This window comes from Otolemur garnettii, unplaced genomic scaffold, assembly GCF_000181295.1.
Source record: "Otolemur garnettii isolate 467f Iridium unplaced genomic scaffold, OtoGar3 scaffold00002, whole genome shotgun sequence".
Lineage (NCBI taxonomy): Eukaryota > Metazoa > Chordata > Mammalia > Primates > Galagidae > Otolemur > Otolemur garnettii.
The window spans coordinates 34,668,414-34,684,060 of record NW_003852397.1 but is presented as its reverse complement, the minus strand read 5'-3'; the positions used below and the strand labels follow the sequence as shown (position 1 = coordinate 34,684,060).

General features: G+C 32.2%; 1 protein-coding gene across 4 annotated transcripts in view; it reads left to right on the top strand.

Moving 5' to 3' along the window:
- The window catches only part of TBC1D5 (TBC1 domain family member 5), a 551,029-nt gene that overhangs the window by 328,749 nt on the left and 206,633 nt on the right, over positions 1–15,647 (top strand). For all 4 annotated transcript variants that reach the window (XM_023513703.1, XM_023513693.1, XM_023513698.1 and 1 more), the window contains 5 exons: positions 1,501–1,603; positions 8,862–8,950; positions 10,517–10,567; positions 10,652–10,721; positions 13,296–13,468. In XM_023513703.1, the coding sequence (XP_023369471.1) occupies positions 1,501–1,603; positions 8,862–8,950; positions 10,517–10,567; positions 10,652–10,721; positions 13,296–13,468 (486 nt within the window). The remainder of the gene's footprint in view (positions 1–1,500; positions 1,604–8,861; positions 8,951–10,516; positions 10,568–10,651; positions 10,722–13,295; positions 13,469–15,647) is intronic.

Here is a 15,647-nt window from a genome sequence, read left to right as displayed (position 1 = left end):
AAATATTTTTCTGTGTGAATGATTTGTTTCTCATTACTAATTACCTTGCTGTTTTGCACACTTGAAATGACTCCATGCTCTCAGTCCTCTTCCTCTTCACTCTTTCATGTTCGCTTATTTTCTAGTTCCAAAGCCACCTAATTCACTTTTCCACCTAAATTCACTATTTCCACCTAAAATACCATTACTGAAATGCTAATAAGACCTATATTCCTAAATATCTACTAGTTGTCATCTGCTATACCTAATACTTTCATATAGTTTCATCTTGATCACCAGATCAGTATTAATATCATTGCTCAATAGATGAGGCAGTTAAGTAATCAAGATTATGTAGCTAGAAATAATGCAATGTGAATTTGACACAGGCGTGTCCACTAAAGTTTGGGACTTTTTAACTTCATGTCATTATAATGTACTCTTAGTCATTCCAGTAAGTTCTACTCTTTCAGGTTTATTCCTATTAGAGTTACTCAAATGCTGTTTTCTTTATCACTGCCCTATTCAAAAATGTAGATTCACTGTGTTGTTCCTAGTTGTAAACTCAGCATTCAAAGGTTTTCCACACTGTCCCACCTTTTCTTCCGTCCCGCTGTCCCACTCCCAATTTTCAGTACTTTCTGGAATTCTCTTTTCCTTCTGATTACTAATTACCTTCATATGTTGCAAACTTGAAATATTCATTGCCTTCTGTGCCTCCATATCTTTCCTTCTGTTTTGGTTACTTCTCCACTGATGTTCCATGTTTCTCCTATAAATTCTTATTCTAACCTTCTAATTGAACCCAGTTGGCTGTTTCTACCTTGACGACATTCCCTCTACCTTTATATTGTCATTGTGTATTGCATTGCTCTGTTTGCTCTCTGGGTTCTTGAAGTTGTATATTCTGGCTTTATAAACAACTATTTAAATCCTTTTAAGCAGATTCCCTGTTCTTTTTCTATTTCACATTACCTCAGAGCACCTGGTAGAGTTTTTGATCGATCTGGAGAACATTGGAGCGTTTAATGCTTACTACCTTTTGTTCCATTTGAATTCAACATTTTAATGAGATGAAACGAATGGTGTGATTATATATAATAATTGAAATCCTAATATTTTAAATCAAGAAAAAACAATGATGGTGATGTTTTGAAATAGTTGTTACTTTCACAAAATCACATTCTAGTCCTTCAAACCAAATGATCTAAAACAAAGCAAGTCCCACCTCCAAGAACATGGGTTATAATTCAGTTTGTTTAAAACTATGTGTTCACACATGTGTGAAGTACGTGCAGCATGTGAAGAAATATGAAATGTTTAGACATTGAAGGTTGTCATTTACCTATGGGGTATAATAATTTCCCTTTTCTTCACCCCTTTTTGTCCCACCAATGGAATAAGTTTCATGACAGATGCCGACTTGTTCTGAAACCTGAGCAGCTCTTGGCATCTGTAGAGATTGAGGGTGATTCTTGAGCCTGTGTTAGTGAATTTCATTCCTATGTTTTCTTTTATCAGGTTTCCTGAAATGCAGTTTTTTCAACAAGAAAATGTGAGAAAAATTCTTACAGATGTTCTTTTCTGTTATGCTAGAGAAAACGAGCAGTTGCTTTATAAACAGGTAATGAAAATATCTTACAGGTGGCATCCATTGACTCAAAATTTTCTATACAGCTTGACAAATGATAGAGCTATAATGTAGCCTTTATTGTATCCAAAGTTGTATCATAATGCTAAAGCAATCAGAGAGCTGCTTGTCAGATGCAGGGTGAGAAAAGTAAGCTCATTGAAGCACATATGCTTCTTTCTCATTATAAGATATTCTACCAAATTGTCTTCTATAAGGTGTTCAATCTTTTCTTTCAACTTTTGTGAGTTTGTTTATAAACAGCATCTTTGAAACCAATCTAGTAATAAAACTTTTCAGAGTTGTATGTATAAATGTTATTTTTAAGTGCAGCACTTATAAAAATGTGACATGGCATGTAAAAAATCATCAAGTATCCCATTAATCTTTAAAATTTACCAGTAAAAGATCTTCAGGAAGTTTTCTTTAAATGTTTTGAACTTTATATTTAGTTTATTTGTAATTCAGTTATTGACTCATCTTATTACTAATGCAAAATAGATCATTGAATGGTTTTACTTTATAAAATGTAAATTATTTAATATATAAAGATATATCTAGATTTTCTATTTGAGTTTATGGTGTTTCAATAAAAATACACACATTTAGATATTTTTACTCAAAATGTATTTTAAATGGGAATTCAAACTAAGTTCATAAATTCTCCAGTAAAAGTTATAACATATCTAATTGACCACTGAACTTCATTTTAACATAATAGAAAACATGGTAAAAGCAATTTAATATGCAGTAAAGTTAATAGATTTAAAGATAGTAAACCAAGTAAATTATAGTTATTCTAAGTAATACATTTGTTATAGAATACCCAAATGAATTAATTTTATCTCATTTTTTATGTTAGGAATATGTCTGTATATAAATTACAAGTTAACAATAGACTTTTAGAATTAGAAATGAAAATATATATCCCATTCATAATGACAACCCAGACTATAAAATGCTTAGGAATAAATTTGACAAAGATACAAAAGCTATATGAAGAAACCTGTAAATATTGTTGAGGGATATAAAGCGAGAATTGAATAGATAGAAATATTATAGACTATTTTTGGTTAGAAGACTAAGTGAAAATATTACTTTTTCCACATTAATATATTAAATGTATTATTATTCCAATAATAATCTAAATGAGATATTGCTCTTTCAAAAACTAGATCCATTTATTTTAAATTTAGTGCCTAAATACTTTATAGTTACTTTAAAGGAGATAATTTAGCTCAGTTGTTAAAAGCACTGGGTCTAGATTAAACTTTTCTTTATTTGAATCTCAGCTCTACCCTTTCCTAATTGCATAATGCTAGAACATTTACTTACTTAGCTTTTCTAATCCTTACTTTCATTATCTATAAAAGGACAGTAATAGTATTTACCTTTATAAAATTAACATAGTGATCACTAGTGGTTCATGTTAGTATGTGTAGTTATTGTTGTTATATCATCATTATTATAATTAATTGCATTGGAGTTTCCACAGTATTTGAGAGAAAAGGACAGTGGCAAAGGGAGATACTAAAACTCTTTAAAAGTTCTATGATATAACTATTGTAATAGCATTATGAGAATAGACCAATAGATCAGTAGAACAATCTAGGAGCAGGTCCAGTAATTTTATATGTAGGATTTTAATATGATAAAATAGGGAAGGAATATTGACTTGCTATATTTGGCATTCCATCTGGAAAAAAGATTAAATTATACCTTCATTGGAGAATAAATTCCAGATGGAGTAAAGATATAAATGTAAAAACTAAAAGTATATAAAGATACTAGAAGACTATTTAGGAGAACTTCTGTGTAATCTGAGTGTAGGAAAGTCTATCTTGCAAGCAAGATAGACTAAGTAGAAGTCAGATACAAAATCAAAAGACATAAAACAAACACAAAAGGGAGACTGAGAGCAAAAAAGTCTCTGTTAGTATAAAATTCTTCTGGAATCAAGTGACAAAAGATTCCATTCACAGTGGCTTAATCTGTAAAAGTGTTAACACACATAGCACGAAGTCTAGGGGCAAATGATTCTACAGCATTAGTTGGTTCAGTAGCTCAGAATCATCACCAAGAATCTGGGTCTTTTTTGATTTTTTTCCTATTTTCTCATTGTGTTGGCTTTTGTCCTGAACCCCATCTTCTTGTTATTCCCTCTCTTTCAAATATTTGAAAATACCTCACAATAAAAGATTTGTTGATAGTGAATCAAGTCAAAATAAAATTATCCCGAGTTTCACATCTATTTCCCTATCTTTATTATTTATTACGTCATAGCTGTGTACATTAATGCAATTATGGGGTACAATGTGCTGGTTTTACACACAATCTGAGGTGCTTTAGAGAAAGAAAAAAAAATCACATTAAAGAAGTCTATAATAATGAAAATAAGTTCCACAGATGAACAAAAACATAATAACTGCATAGTCCACCATTTGTGATGTATGTAGCTCACTGCATTTGTATGTAAAACTATACAGGAATATGGGAGATAAGATTCTTGACAATTTAGACAAAATGTATCAAATATTAAGTAATAAGTAGTACTAGCTTACTCCTGTGTTTCACTTAAAAGGACGTGATTACTCCTTGCACATATTTAAAATCCTGTAGATTTTTTTTTTTTTGCTGAGAAGTAATACTTTGCTATGGAAGGACAGAATATTTAGCCAGATCAAATTTAAGGAAAAAAACCTTGAGTTCATCACAAGCTGTTAAAGCTATTATTTTGTACTAGGTGACACCCCGTTTAACATCGACCATATTGTTAATAGTTATGGGATTTTATTGAATTAATGAGACTGTTATCATGTAGTAGAATGTCTTGCTGAGTTAATTGAAATTGCAGAGATTATATAAATGGTATTAATGAACTTTGACTGCCTGATGCCTCAGCTTTAATAAAGACTGCTTGGTGGGCTAAATGAACACAGGCAGATAAAAGAACAGGTTCAATTTTGTGAGCCTACAGGCTGTTGATGAAGAAAACTTTGTTACCTTTATTTTCATTTGGCTTGAGTTTGGAGTGCAGTGACTACTAACGATCTAGGAGGGATAAAAGCTTTAAGCAAGCAGAAGATGCTGACAATATTGATGGGAGCAAAAATACACATTTTGGGAACCAAGAAGTATACTGACAATACATATTTTATTTTGCTTTGTCAAACTTGAAGCATGTTGAATACATGATTATTCTTTCTGTATATTTCTTTTTTCTTTTAAAAGATGTCTACATACTTGCCATTTGTAATTATTAATGAGGTTTTAGTAGTCTAGAATTGAGAGCAAAACTAGCAATCTCTGGTATTTCAAAAAGTATCTCCAGTTTAGATGAAAGTCAGAACTTAACTTGTGAAAGATTGTCTTTATGGTATTCAGAGGAATCTTAATTTCCATTCTTCAAAGGACACATTTATTTATTTATTTGAATTATGATTTAATGCTATTCTTTTTTTCATATGTAGTTCAGTTTTTTCAATATGCTGATTTATTAAGTGGTAGATATTTCAGCAATTCTGTGTAGTGAGTACCTTCTTTGTGCTGGGCCTGTGATAGGATCTGAATTTATGTATATTTGTGTAAACGCACATAGCCCACTTACTACAGATTATGAGTATACAGTAGTCCACCATTACCTGCAGTTTCTCTCTCTCTGGTTTCAATTACCCATGGTCAACCAATAAGTGGGTTTAGTACAGTAAGATATTGTGTGAGAAAGACCATATTCCTATAACTTTTACCACAGTATATTGTTATAATTATTTTTTATAGGTTAAACTTTATCATTGATGTATAAGTATAGAAAATACATAGTATGTGCAGGGTTTGATACAATCCATGGTTTTGGTCATCTGTTGGGGTTGGATCTTGGAACGTATCCCTTGCATGTGAGGTTGGGACCCTGGTCTAGCAATTTCTGTGCTCATTTTATTGCTATGTATCTACCTTTCTAGATTGCAGAGTCTGTCAAGGTTAGAAACTTGGCCACTTTATTCACTTTGGTGTCTGCAGGACATTTAGGCATTTAATATTTTTTGCAACACGGGAATGATAAATGATACATGAATAAACGGAGAATCTAGAGAGAATAGTGTCACAAAAACTAGAGGACAAAAAACATTTTTAAAAGGTGGGAAGAAATGTTTAGCTAACAGCTCTTTCTTACTAAACTAGCCATAATTAGTTAGAAAATATATTGTGGGAGAAAAGACCCATTCAAAATATCATCACTAACAATAACAAAGAAAGAAAACCTAGTAATTAACCTAGCAAAAGCTATGCAGTTTGCAAATTTTTGAATTAGAAAATCTGGGCTTCTTAAAAATATTCCCATCAAGTTAATTTTAATGCAGTGTTCATAAAAATTTCACTGTTTTCTTTAGCATTTTATGTAACAAAAATGATACTGAAATAACCTGGGGAAAAAATGAAGTTAGAATAGGTAAGATAATTTTGTAAAAAGGAGTAGGAAATACTCCTAATGGAGTATTAAAATATTTTAAAGATCAAGTTTTTATAATAACAAATTTTAACAAATCTCTTTAAGTATGTACAAACCAAAGGAATACCAGTAAAATCATGGGAAAAAATATAAGCTAAATTTTTAGTTCTTGGCAATTTTTAGTTCTAGAGAAGATGGGTTATTCATCTCATTAAATAGATTGAATTTATTGAAGATTGAATGATTGTTCAATAAATTAGTTTAACTCTTTTAGAGGAAAAATACATATTTATGGCAAAAATTAAACTAGTATCAATTAGTTGAAGAATTAACTGAAATAAGAGAAACTATATTCTTACCTAATCTCAGAATAAGGAAGATCTTTTTAGGCATGAAAGGAAAAAAAAAACTATGAAGGATGACATACATATATATTTTGTTTGTTTGTTTTTTCAGACAGAGTCTAACTCTGTTGCTCTGGGTAGAGTGCTGTGGTATCATAGCTCGCAGCAACCTCAAAATCTTGGACTTAAGTGATCCTGTTGCCTCATCCTCCCGAGTAGCTAGGACTACAAGCTGGTTTCCTTGAGGCCTGGCTAGCTTTTCTATTTTTAGTAGAGACATGGTTTCTCTCTTGCTCAGACTTGTCTTGAACTCAAGAGCTCAGGTGATTCACCTACCTCGGCCTCTCAGAGTGCTACGATTGTAGGCGTGAGCCACCATTGACTTACATAGCCTTACATATTTTAAAGTGTATAATATCAGTATGATGTAATATGATAGTAATCAAAATGGGAAAATATTTGTAACAAAAATGGTAAGAATTAATATCTTGAACTGCTAAAAAGAAAAAAAACTATTACACATTATCAGGGAAAGGAAATACTTTATCAAGAGGAAGTGGGCAACTCATTAAAAATGGCCAATAGAATTTTTGAGTTCGATCCCACTAGCGTTTAAATATATTATAAAGGAAGCTTGAGAAATTTAACAAGATTAAAAAGAAAAAAACTATAGATGACAATATGTGAGAGGAAGACTTTATGTTATACAGTGAGGGAAATCTTCACTGTAGATTTCCTACTACTATTAGGCTTAATAATATATACGTATGAGTATATATGTATGAGACTTTAACAAATACCTTTTTTAGTATAGTATACGTATGAGACTTTAACAAACACCTTTTTTCCTTTAACCAGAAATTCTACTTCTAAGGACTTTATCTTAAAGAACTCATCAGAAATAGGGGCAAAGACCACCACCAGACTATTAGAACTTTTAATTTCTTCCTTTCTTTTGCTTTTTGGCTGGCTAACTCATCTACCTGCATGCCTCCCTTCCTCCCCCCACCCTAGTAGTTTTTGATGTTTAAAATTATGACACTTTCTTGGAATAACTTAAATTTATTCCAAGAAAATAAATTTCTTATGATGACCTTTAAATCATACATAGTAACACTTAATGTCCTAAGATGTCTACTGTGTTTATCTAAGGAATATTCTTTTCAAGGTTTATTTAATGTGGATGTAGTTACCTGTAAAAATTAAAGTGATATATGGTACTTTTTCCTAAATCTCAAGTAAATTGTCATTGAATCATAAATGACTTTGTGAAAATGTAATTAAATTCTTTTAATTCAAGGTGAGTAATAACTTACAAATGAAGTTTACTTGCATGTTATCTTTGTGATAACAGCTGGCTTCGTGAGAATAGCACGGTACTAGAAGGCTACGTAAAGGACTGTGTGACTCTGTCCATTACAGGAAGCCTTCTCTAATTCCACCAGCAAAATATTTTTCTCCTTTCTGCTCCCATATTTTATTTTAATTTCCTCTAAAGATGATATGTTTTTCTTGTCTTTCTATAATAAAGCATCCTTAGTTACTAAGCAAAAGGAAAATGGTAATGTGCTTACTTTAAGAGGCAGGAAAGATTATAACCTATTTTAACTTACTAAAATATGGTTTTTGATGCTTAAAGGGGAAAACATCTCAATTCACATGGCTAGTCACTATTGTGCAATACTTTATGTCCCTATAATAATAGAAATATAAAGAATTTTTATAATACTCTTTTAAAGGCAGTTTAGCAACTAATACTATATTTTCTTGCTTCTATGCCTATTCATGGTAAACCCCAAGATTCAGTTATTCTACAATCAGTAAAATCATTAAATAAATTTTAAAATTAATCTTATAGTTGAAGTAGACAGGAAAAAATTATGGTAGTTTTATGATTAAACACATTGAAAATCATATTTTTAAAAGTTTATTTTCTGTCATACTTGCTAAACGTTGTTTCTTTTATTATTTAACATTTCTAGCTAGCTCACTTCAGCTCTTCCTAAATCTACAGACATCCTAATTTTGAGCCATTATATAATGAAAACATTGGATATAATTTCCTTAGGTCTACAGTTAGTTCTCAGTTGCCCTTCTTTCTGCAGATCTTTACACTGTAGCTCGTGATTATAATTTGCATAAATGAAATTCATATTTATAAGTACAGATCTTAAAGCAACTGACAGGTGCAAGGTTGTCTACCATGCCAATTTATTGTTTGTCATGTCATTTAAAAGAGAACTGCTCTCCATGTTTTAAAGAGAATACTGCTGTGGCTGAACTATAATCAAATTCTAAAAGTAGATAAAATCTTATTTTGTAGGTTTCCATTTTTATGCTTTTCTGTATAATATGGAAATGGTGGCGGGAACCAACTGAAGAAGTGTTTAACTGAGCTTATACCTCTGCTAATGTACTCTCAGTATCCATCTCTTTCATTTCTCTTGCTGTTGTGTTTCAGGGCATGCATGAGCTGTTAGCACCTATAGTCTTTATCCTTCACTGTGACCACCAAGCTTTCCTACATGCCAGTGAGTCTGCACAGCCCAGGCAAGTTTTTATATGAGCTCCATCTGTTTTCTTAGCCCCCACTATAATCTTTTTTTACTTCAAAATCTTTTAAATTGAAGGCACTTCTAAGTTTTTAAGTCCTAAGCATTTGATTCTGTTTTGTGTGACTAATTGTTAATTCCACTTAATAGTTCTAATGTCAGTTTATTATGGGCAAAGTTGGAATCATAAATGACTTTGAAAATCTTAAGTCTGTAAGAAAAGAAAACATATAGCTAATGGATCAAGAAAAGGAAATTTCTGTTAGAATAACCAAAGTGCTAATGATTGATAATATTCAAATATGCCACCCTTAAATGATCCACTTTTCACTATAAACTGAATGAGAATTTTGTAAGATAATTTCTCTTCACCAGGTTTGACTCTGCTTAGTTCACAAGTAAGGGAGCAGAGCCACAAAGATCCTCCAGCTCTAAATAAAATGACTTTTTTCTCTCTTTCTTTTTTTTTTTTTTTGGTGACTTCTCTTATTTGGGGGATGCATTCAGTTATTTCCCATAAATAACTTTCATAATTTAACATAGGTTAACTGTTAAAATTCACTTTTCTAACCTAAGATACCCTGGCTGATGGGCCAGAGAAGCAACTAAAGAACATTTTGGGAATGGAGGGTTGTAGAATTGGAAGGCTGTGTCAGGAATATACCACAGGCTCACCCATCTATGTGTAGTAAATGGAAAACTAGCAGATAACACTTCACATGTCTAACTTCAAGATCTTTATTAGTCAAATATAACTGTCCTATTTGCTGAGCATGTATTTCAGCCTTTGTTAAATTAATTTTTGTCTACTAGTTTCTAATTTAGTATTTTCAAGTTGTTTTCTTTAAGTTTTCTGAGTTTATTGAATCTTCACAAGAATAACCGTGTCCTAATTGCCTTCACTTCAGTAATTCTAGAATATAAAGATGAAGTTAGTACTGGGATCATGTTTTCATGCCAGTTTAACTTTTTTAATATGTGTATGCATGCTTCATACAGGAAATTAATAGAAAAAAACATGTACATGCAGAATGTAATTTAGTGGAAAGTATAGGTGATCAAAAATAGTTTTTAAGTGAGTTAGACATGTTCTTTCAATCCATTAAAAAGTAAAAGCAACACTAAGATTTGTAAGAAGTTCTGTCACTGATTAATTAGTGTTACAGGAAGATAAAAATAAATGCCATTTAAATAAAATGATATTTTCCAATTATATATTGGACTACTTTTTTTTTTGTCTTGCTTCAGGTTAGTGATAGATCGTGGAGTAATGAATTATTCTAGATCTAACATAGTCAAGGAATATATTGTCATATTCTATATTTATTTGAAATCAGTAGACAGTTACTGGATTGTGGTACAGATAAGGTAGCTAATTTGATTTTGATCTTTATAAAAAGGATATCAATTATTGATGGAGGTGTTCTTTTTATTAAAAAGGGCTAATTTTTTTCATTTGCACATTAATTAATATTGTTTTATGAGTGTTGAGTAAGGCTAACTGTTCATCTGCTTTAATTTCTAAAAACTTACATATTTTGATTGCTGGTATTGCTTTTTTAAGTGAGGAAATGAAAACTCTGTTGGACCCTGAGTATCTGGAACATGATGCCTAGTAAGTACAAAACCTCTGTTTTACTTTTATACCACTGGTACTTTAATAAAGGTAAAATTAGAAATTTTTTTTTCTAATTTTTAGCGCAATGTTCTCACAACTTATGGAAACTGCTGAACCTTGGTTTTCAACTTTTGAGCATGATGGTCAAAAGGTAAATTTTATATTACAGATCTTTTCTGTGTCTTTGAGGGAATAAATGATTAGTAAGTAAAAAGATGTAATCAGAGAATAATATGCAGTCATTATTGCAATAACCAGATAGAACATATGAAGATACCTATGGAATAAGATTGAACTTAGGGATATAAATATATTTCTAAGTATATTGACAGATATGCAAAGACAGTATAAAAATGTGACATACATATAAATAAATAGATACTTTCCTTTGTATGTGTTATTAACCGAGCAATGTAACTGCTTAGTTTTAGAATTATATAAACTTCTATTGCTACCCTACTGAGTTGATATGTACATTGTTACTAATGTGCATAGCTAAAATCTGCATCAAATTGATTTTGAAGGAATTTTGGCTTCAGGGTAAATAATATCTTTTGACTATGAATGGTATCTTCAAAAAAATTTAAACGTGAATTCAAAAAAATTTAAATTTAATATCAATACAAAAATTTGTTTGATGGTATTATTTTTCTTTATTAATGCATTCTAGAAAATACTAGATACTACAAAATCAGAAAAAGATGTCTTGGGTGTATTATTTTTGTAATAAGCGATCACAGTGTAGAAGTTCCCTTTTGTCTATACAAAATTAACACAAACTAATTAACCATAAGAGTTAAGACTGCAGCTCTTTTCCTTCCTCTTCCCCCTCACTCTTCTCTACTCTCTCTCTCTCTTCTCTTCCCCACTCTCTCCTTATCGCTCTCCCCTCTTTTCTCCCCTCTTTTCTCTTCTCTTTTCTCTCCTCTTTGGTGCAGCCTCCCTCCCCCCACCAATAAAGACCTTTCATACAAACAAACAAACAAAAACAAAAGAGTTAAGACTGCAGACATGAGGGCACATACTATGGAAAGTACAAAGGGAGTGCATTTCTTTATAAGACTTGAAATGATACTGCAAAGACAGATCTTCCAGGAAGTTTGCCCTTACACTAACACACTCTCTTCCAGGGAGTTTTCCTTTCCTGTGATCTTTCTACCAGCTGATTAGTAGTTGGTCTTACAGAGAATTCATTATTTTCTATGTAGTCTTTTCCTACAGATTATGAGAGCAAGAACTTTGTTCCCTTTATCTTTGTAATCTCTGTAATCTAGTTTTAGGTAGATCACCTTGCATTTTGGAATATGGATTTAAAAGAAGACTAAATTAGAGGCAGTGTGAGCAAGAAGGAATAACATGAGAGCCTCAAATGAGAATGTGCCAATATTGCTGTAGAAGAGGACACAGACAGAAGTGGTACTGAGTAGCTAAAATTGGCAGAGTAGTTGTTTTTAGTAGATGATAGCTTGAGGTGGGCCTGGTGAAAGGAAGAACATGTTTTTGAGCTGAAGATGATAAGCTTGGTTATAGATTGCTGAATTAAGATACCCTTGTGGTAATCAAGGATCCCTTGCCAACATCTGAATTAATGGGAGGTACTTGAGAGGTCTAGGATTAAGAAGTCTTTGGAAAATGGCTATTGTTTGAAGGACTCTGTATGATTGTGATCACTTGGAAGTAGCATATAAGTAGAGAATAGAATTAAAACTGGAACTGTATGAAAAAGCAGCATTTGAGAAGCAGAAAGAATTTGAGCTAGAAATGGACTGAGAAGCAATAGTGGGCAGAGTATCACCAAAGAATGATGCTATAGGTGCACATATTGGAGAGAGGTCAAAATTGAGGACCACACAGCAGATCAAAGGTCAGACATGATCTATAAGTGGGGAATGATCAGATCTGAGGGTTGACATTTACATGAAAGCATTATAAGGAGTTAATGATACACATCTTAATATGAGATAAGGGATGGCTGGAAGTGAAGTTGCAGATGGCCCAATATAGAGTTTTTTTTTCTAAACCAGCTGTACTTCTAACATGGGGCATTTAAAAATCTTTTTTTTTTGCAATTTTTGCCTGGGGCTGGGTTGTTTTTTTTTTTTTTGCGGCTTTTGGGCAAGTCAAAGAACCCCATATGGGGTCGGCACCTTACTCCTTTGACCCATAGGTGCCGCCCAAGTTTAAAATCTATTTAAATTGATAAAAGCACAATTAAAACATATATTCTTTTCTAGTACTAGTTTCTTTTGTTTAGTGCTTTTTTACATATGTATTTTTGAGAATTCAAAGTAATATAGTTTTTATTTACTGTTTTTCATATTTGGGTTTATGCCACAGGAAATAACTTGCCATGAAAATGATTCCATTTATGTACTATGGCTGATCAGATAAATTGGCCATGGATGGACTGTAATGGCCACCACTACATCTAGCCAAAATTATCTCATATAACTTAATGTCATAAAAGAAGCTGTTCAAGGGAGTACAGGTGAAAAATACTTTAGAAGCCATTATCTGGCCACTGCCTTACGAACACAGCGCAATCATATGTTGTGCTGATGTGTGATGTTGTATGATAAGTAGCATATGATTCTCATGTAAGTGTTTGTTTGTCATGAAATGATTAAAGTAATTCTTGTTTAAACTCATGTTGATAAAGAATGATGTTCATATATTTGTTAATTTCATGTTGAAATAATACATATTCCATTTTTCCTGTTTTTAGGGGAAAGAAACACTGATGACGCCCATCCCCTTTGCTAGACCACAGGATTTAGGGCCAACAATCGCCATTGTTACTAAAGTCAACCAGATCCAAGATAATTTACTGAAGAAGCATGATATTGAGCTTTACATGCACTTGAACAGACTAGAAATTGCACCACAGATATATGGGTTGTAAGTATTAAAGTTGAAATTTCAACTATAGCTAATTATATAGTAGTTTCTATATGTCTCTGATCCCTAAAAGTAGGAATAAGAACTGTTCTAGCTGCATTTTATTTCACATCTCTTTTGTGGTCCTAGGTGCTATCCTCAGTCCTCATTACTTTAACATATGGTGTATTATCTGATACTTCACCCAACCCTGTTAATTGGGTGTTATCCCTTTGTTACTAATAAAGAAGCTAAGGCTTAGATTTAGTTTATATAAGTCATGCAGTGAAGCCATAATTCAAAGCCATAATTATGTAGGATTGGCTACATTGCAGAGCCCAGTGAAAAAGAAAGGTGTAGGGATCCTTTGAAAAAAAATTAGTAAGGATTTCATGATGGCATCAGCAGATCAAATCATGCATTCTAGGAATTTATATGGGTTATACACACATTAAGCCAGCCCCAAACCCAAACAATCATACGATGTTCATATACCTTTCACTTTATGACGTGGTCATCTTTTACTCTACCCTCGGAGGTAGATTTCCATCAGTAAAATACAAACCTCTCTCAATGAACATAAGGTGGGAATTTTTTCAGCCACATAACTTCTGTAACATGCTATAGCAAAAGAATAGGGAGCCAGTCACTCCTTAGGTATGTGTGTATGTATGTTACTTTTTCAGTGTATAAAGTATGTGGGAAAATTAGAAAAATTGCGGTTTTGGTAATATGAATTAGTTGTGCAGTGCTACAGACAAAAAATGATCCTTGATATTGAAGTAATAAAACATTCATATCTAATGCTGGGCAGTTTCTTGGTAGATATTTTCTACAAAGCCTGATTCTCCATTAGGTAAACATGGAAAATTGAGATGATGTTATTGAGGTATTTCTTATTAGATGCTCAATAAATATGAATTCATTATTTGAATTGGAAAGATCTCAAGTGATTAAAAGTTTAGGAACAGAAGAGTGGTCCTTTAATCCAGCCAAAAAGAATAAATTAGTATTTTTTTTTTTATTTTATCATGTTACACAGATTCATTCAGTAATAATCCCAGCTATTTTTCTTCTCTGGAATCCCTGAACTATGATGGAAGAAATCTGCTCTCCTGGTTTAATGCTCCTTGTTTCCATTTCAGTGACTTAAGCTTGACCTCATCATTGAGAGCAACTTCACTATTCCCCCCTGGAAATGAGAAAATTGTGTGTGACATGGAACTTGGGCAACCCTGTGGGTTATTAATGAATTGCTATGAACACTTTTAAGTCTAATGTTTGTGATTGTAGACATAAAAATTTATTTTTAAAATTGCAAGTGGCAAGGTCAGGAGTTAAATTCTATATTCCTCTTCATTACACACTCAGAGAATTGAGATAGTCAAATATGAAAGTCCATTTTACACCCTCAAAAATTGTTTGGTAAGGTCTAGAAATTGGTCTTAAATATTAGGGAAAGAAACTGATGTTGAACGTGTTTATCATTTCTTTAAAATGCTTCATAATCTTCTACCTCTTTGCCTGAATTCAGACATTAGTTTCCTTCTGTCTTATCCTCATCATAATAGTTCATAGAGCTGCTTTGACATCTTGACCAGGACTTTCCCAATAAAATTCCATGATCCATGACATAATTGCTCTTAATCCTTTCAACTTTATCAGCAAAACTAACAATCCCAGGGCTTGCAACAACCTTACCTGCTTCATTTAGCCCATTATTTTTTAATAGACTCTCCTCTGCAGTATTTTAAAAGTACATTGGTACTTTCTAATCTTTGAAGAAGAGGTCACTGATTATTTCAGTTTGGTCAGTATTATGTTTTATAGTGCAAGGACTTTATTTACCTACTCCATGTAGTTATTTGGTTTCATTATTACTATATTTGGAGCACATGAAAGGCCAAAGTGCTTGAATTTTCTTATGTCCCTATATGCTACCCCAGGGTGTACTAATCATCTGTATATGTCCTATTAGTTACCATTAGAAATTTGGAATCAAAAAATACATAAAATACAAGTTCGAAGCATAGGCTTTGAAATGAAACAGACTTGTTTACCACTTTGAGCTTCTGTTCCTTCGTCTGTACAAAAAGTATAGTGCTCAATATGTAATATGCATTCAATGTAGGTTTGGAAGTACTTTTATTATCATTATATGTCATTACCATTTATTAATTAGGATATTATAGCTATTTGG